The 5,127-nt window shown below is 41.8% G+C and overlaps 1 protein-coding gene across 3 annotated transcripts; it reads left to right on the top strand.

Annotated features, from left to right (window-relative positions):
• The first annotated feature begins 522 nt into the window (after window positions 1–522).
• Window positions 523–4,030, top strand: LOC135265940 (uncharacterized). Of its 3 annotated transcripts, none has more exons than XM_064356336.1 (2): window positions 523–3,070; window positions 3,107–4,030. In XM_064356336.1, exons 1-2 carry the CDS (start codon window positions 1,001–1,003, stop codon window positions 4,013–4,015), a joined length of 2,979 nt encoding a protein of 992 aa, XP_064212406.1. In that variant the 5' UTR covers window positions 523–1,000; the 3' UTR covers window positions 4,016–4,030. The 3 variants fall into 3 exon arrangements, with proteins under 3 accessions (XP_064212406.1, XP_064212408.1, XP_064212407.1); XM_064356338.1 differs by having other exon boundaries at window positions 523–3,579; window positions 3,632–3,820; XM_064356337.1 differs by having other exon boundaries at window positions 1,093–1,216; window positions 1,273–4,030.
• Window positions 4,031–5,127: the final 1,097 nt, after the last annotated feature.

The raw sequence follows: 5,127 nt of genomic DNA, 5'->3' as shown, positions 1-5,127 counted from the left end.
ATCTCTTGCATAGAAATGAGAAAGCGCTCATATAACACAAAATAAGCTTCATTTTTGCTTAGAAAACTAAGCTTACTTTTATTACTACAATTATTATTATTTTTATTATTATGATTATTATTATTATTATTATTACTATTATTTTTATTATTAATATTACTATTATTATTATTATTATTTATATTAATATTATTATTATTAAAAACCGATTATAACTTTTGTATAGTAAATGTTTTTATACCAGTTTTAAAATGAGTTATTAATTTTAGACAATTTCTTGCCTAAAAACAGAGATCACAGATGATCTCTTGCATAGAAATGAGAAAACGCTCATATAACACAAAATAAGCTTCATTTTTGCTTAGAAAACTAAGCTTACTTTTATTACTACTATTATTATTATTTTTATTATTATTATTATTACTATTATTTTTATTATTATTACTATTATTATTATTATTATTATTGTTATTATTATTATTAATATTATTATTATTAAAAACCGATTATAATTTTTGTATTGTTAAGTGAAGGGGGCGCTGCTGGTGAAATTGGCGGGAAATGATGACGCGTGAGGCGCGTACGGGCAACGCCTAGTTAGTTGGAAGGACACGGTGGAAGTGTCAATGTCGTTGTTGGATCTAATTTACTAATAAATTAGTTTTTGGGTGAATTCCGAGTTTCATTTACAGAGCAGCGGTAGGATATTGCTCAAATAATCGTTTCCGATAGAGAGTGGTGAATTGTGGTGATTTTGTGAGGAATTTGTGGGTCGCCAAGGCAAGGGCCAAAAATTGAAGTTTTGGGAATCTGTACCGTTTCATTCGTAACAAAATTGTGGTTTACGACTTGAAATCGAACAAATCAATCGGGTGCTAGCCGAATTTATCTGGTTTTTCTGATTTCTGACGAGTTCTAGGAGTTACGCAACCACACGCTGTCAATTTTCATTTGGGTGTGGCTCAAAAGGCGCGAAAAGTTTTCTGGTGAGATTTTCGCAATGGGGCGTCACAGGTATCGAGGAAATGTGGACTCGGACGACTCGGACTCAAGTGACGATGAGCCACGGCCGAAAAGGTCTGCGCCTGGGGTCTCCACTACAGTAAATTCACCCCCAGTTTCGGCCGAATCCGCTAGAATCGCGAGACTTGAGCAACTCGTGGAAAACTTGAATCGACGTTTGCTAAACCGCAATTTTGAGCACACATCAGGACAAGTTGGCATTAAAAGTGACCTGATTCCTGAATTCGCTCCAGGAAACCCCAATTTTAGTACCACTAAGTGGTTGCATAAAATTGACCAGTTGGCTCTCGTGAACGGTTGGGACGAACGTACAACGATTTACGGCATGATAAGTCAACTCAAGGGGTTGGCCAAGGAGTGGTACGACAATCTCGATCCCTCAGCATACGACCGGAGCTGGGATGAATGGAAACGTTTGTTACAAACCACCTTCCCCGATCACCACGATTATGCTTCCACACTTCGTAAGCTAGTGAATAGGGTGAAGGAAGATGGTGAAACCTGGGCACAATATTATTTTGGGAAATTAAATCTGTTGCAGGCTTGTGACATAACAGGAACGAATGCAGTTTCCTGTCTTATTGATGGAATCACTGATGTGACTCTCAGAAATGGGGCTAGAGCAGGGCGTTACGTTACACCCGAAAGCTTGTACGCTGAGTATTTGTCGACTCTGAGATCCGAAGGTGACAAGCGGGATACGCTCGCAAAGCAGGCGCCTCGGGAAAGGAGGAGGTTCCTTCCAAGTCGAGTCGAAACACAAAAACTGTATTCGTCAGTTCGGTGTTACAATTGTCGTAATCGAGGACATGTTGCGACAAAGTGCCCGAAACCAAGAATTGAGTGCAAGAAATGTGGTCGCATTGGACATGTGGATGCTGAGTGCCGACGTGGTAACTTAGTAAAAGAAAACATGTCTAAGCAGGCACTAACGACAAGTGTAGCTGACGCAAGTAATAATAAGAATTATTACATAGACATTAAGGTCAATGGTAAGCCGACGCGAGCTTACATTGACTCAGGAGCTGAACCGGTCCTTGTCAAGCAAAGTGTTGCTAGAGAATTGGGACTGATGTGGCAGCCAAGTTTACATTTGATTCGTGGTTATGGCCAGGGAATCACCAAAGTGCATGGGGAAGTCGAAGTAGAGCTAGAAGTGGATCTTGTCAAGGCAAACGTAAAAGCTTTGATCGTCGAAGACAGTGCACAACGTGTGCCTGTCATAGTGGGACAGACCTTCCTGAATGCGGGTGCTAATACGATTATAGCAAATGAGGAAGCTGTGAGAGTAGTTGACGGAAACAACGAATCGATCCAAGCATTTCTAGGCCAACTTCCGACACGAAAAGTTGCACTTTGGGCGGAAGAGGAAACAGTGATCCCTCCTCAATCCATTGGTTGCATACGAATCAAGGCAAAAGACGATGGGTGGAAAGGAGCTTATTACGTTGAAGGGTGTCAACGTCCGAGACCAGGGTTCGAACACGTTGTTCATCGGTGTGTCACATGTGATGGAGGCCTAGTGACCGTTCGCAATCTATCGCACCAAGATCTGGTCTATCGAAAGGCGCAAATCGTTGCGAGAGCTGAGCCTTGCGAGCAGGAAAGGACAGTTACGACGGTGAGTGTGTTTTCTGTGGGGAAGGTTGAGGTAAAGAGTTTTCAACGGTGGGAACTTCTTACACAAGTCAATAAGAATCTAGACCCGGCTCAGTTCGAGCAATTGTTACAACTCGTTAACGAATTTCGAGATTGTTTTGCACGAAATGTAGCGGAAATAGGTGCCACAACTGCGGCAGAAATGAAGATAACTTTGACTGATGATAAACCTGTAGTTTATCGTCCTTATCGGTTATCGCATCATGAAAGAAGAATTGTTCGAGATATAGTAAATGACTTGTTAGGTAGCGGAGTCATACGAGAATCAGACTCGCCATATTCGAGTCCCATACTGTTGGTGCGGAAGAAAGATGGGCAACACCGTATGTGTGTTGACTATCGGCAATTAAATTCGAAAACAATCAAAGATCGCTTTCCGTTACCACGAGTAGATGAACATTTGGATAAACTAAACGGTGCAAAGTTTTTCACCACACTAGATCTCGCGAGTGGGTACTATCAGATCCCAATGGCCACCGAATCGATTCCAAAGACAGCATTTGTTACGCCTGATGGGCATTACGAGTTTGTCCGCATGCCTTTTGGTCTAGCCAACGCTCCGGCAGTGTTTCAGCGAGCTATGAATAAGGTGTTGGGTCCACTACGGTTTCAGACCGCTTTTTGTTACATAGATGATCTTCTGATACCTTCCAAAGACTTTGAAACAGGTCTTAACAATTTACGAACGGTGTTTCAATTGCTTCGACAATTTGGATTGACTCTAAAGCTGAGTAAATGTTGCTTCTTTGGAAGTCAAATAGAGTATTTAGGGCATGAGATCAGTGCGGAAGGCATTAAGCCAGGCGAGACAAAAATCAAAGCGGTGACAGCTTTTCCCAAACCAACAGACGTACACAAACTTAGGCAATTCTTAGGTTTGTGTGGGTACTTTCGAAAGTACGTGAAAGATTACGCAACAATAGCAAACAGTTTGACGAGTCTCCTAAAGAAAGGCAGTGCATTTGTTTGGGAAGAAGCACAAGAGCGGGCTTTTCAGACTTTAAAAGACATCTTGACGAGCAGACCAGTTCTTGCAATTTACGACGCGGAAGCTGAAACGGAGTTACACACTGACGCTTCTAAAGTTGGAATTGGTGGCATTCTGTTGCAACGACAAGGTGATGGATCTTTGCGTCCAGTTATGTTTTTCAGCCGACAGACGACCAAAGAGGAACAAAGGTACCACTCGTACGAGCTAGAAACGCTAGCGGTGGTCTGTTCTCTCAAACATTATCGAGTATACTTGTTGGGGCTTCAATTCAAGGTGATCACAGTCTGTAATGCTTTACGAACAACCCTTACCAAGAGAGATTTGATTCCACGAATTGGGTGATGGTGGTTGTTGACTTCTGAGTTCGACTTTACTGTAGAATACAGACCTGGCAGTAAAATGAGTCACGTTGACGCTTTGAGTAGAAACCCGGTATTAGATCCTTCGGAGCCTTCAGTGGAAGTGTTGCACATTAATGTTAACGATGATGATTGGATTTTAGGTGTTCAAATGAAGGATGCGAGATGCGCATTGTTGAAGGAAATATTGGAAAAATCACCGACGAACGCTGAAGAGCGTGCCATTCACAAAGAGTATAAACTAAAAGATGGTCGAGTATTCAAACAGACTGAGTCAGGATTAAAATGGGTCGTACCAAAAGCGGTAAGACGCCAGATTTTATTAGCACACCACGATGGAATTGGCCATTTATCGAATGAGAAAACTTTGGCATCTGTGTCGAAATCTTATTGGTTTCCTTCAATGCGGAGGTATGTTCATAAATATATTTCTAGCTGCTTGGAGTGTCTCTACAATAAGGAAGCCGGAGGAAAGCAGCCAGGCTTTTTGAATCCCATACCTAAGAATTCGCAACCATTTGACACATTGCACATGGATCATTTGGGACCATTTGTAAAGAGCAAATCACATAATTCTTATCTTTTAGCTATTATCGATGCATTTACTAAATTTGTCTTTCTCAGGGCCGTGCCTAATACTAAGGTGGGCCCTGTTTTATCATTTTTAGCTTCTCTTACAGGAATGTTTGGTGTACCTAAACGTATAATAGCCGATCGTGGGGCTTGTTTTTCTAGCAAAAAGTTTAAGACACATTGTACCGATTTAAACGTTAAATTAGTACTAACCGCGACTGCTACACCACGGGCTAATGGCCAGGTGGAGCGATTAAATCGTACGATTTTATCTCAGCTTGCTGCTAGCTCGAGAGAAGAAGAGAAATGGGATGACTTTGTGAGTAGAATTAGTTGGGGTATTAATTCTACGCCGAATTCGACTACGGGCAAAAGTCCATACGAATTGTTGTTGGGGTATACACCTCGACATGCTAATGACTCAATCCTCACCAACGTGGTGACAGAGGGTGTTCATGATGGTGATTTGCCACGGACACGAGCAGACGTTGCTCAGCGTGTCGAAAAGGAACAGCAGAAGCA

Source organism: Tribolium castaneum, chromosome 4, assembly GCF_031307605.1.
Source record: "Tribolium castaneum strain GA2 chromosome 4, icTriCast1.1, whole genome shotgun sequence".
Taxonomy (NCBI): domain Eukaryota; kingdom Metazoa; phylum Arthropoda; class Insecta; order Coleoptera; family Tenebrionidae; genus Tribolium; species Tribolium castaneum.
Note: the sequence above shows the minus strand (reverse complement) of the source record. Positions and strands in the feature narration are given on the sequence as shown.

What these genes read in the sequence shown, in the direction of transcription:
- LOC135265940 (XM_064356336.1), top strand. Translation starts at nt 1,001, where the DNA reads ATGGGGCGTCACAGGTATCGAGGAAATGTGGACTCGGACGACTCGGAC. An exon ending in ATCGCTTTCCGTTACCACGA is followed by an intron (nt 3,071 to 3,106) that starts GTAGATGAACAT and finishes AACGGTGCAAAG; the next exon opens with TTTTTCACCACACTAGATCT.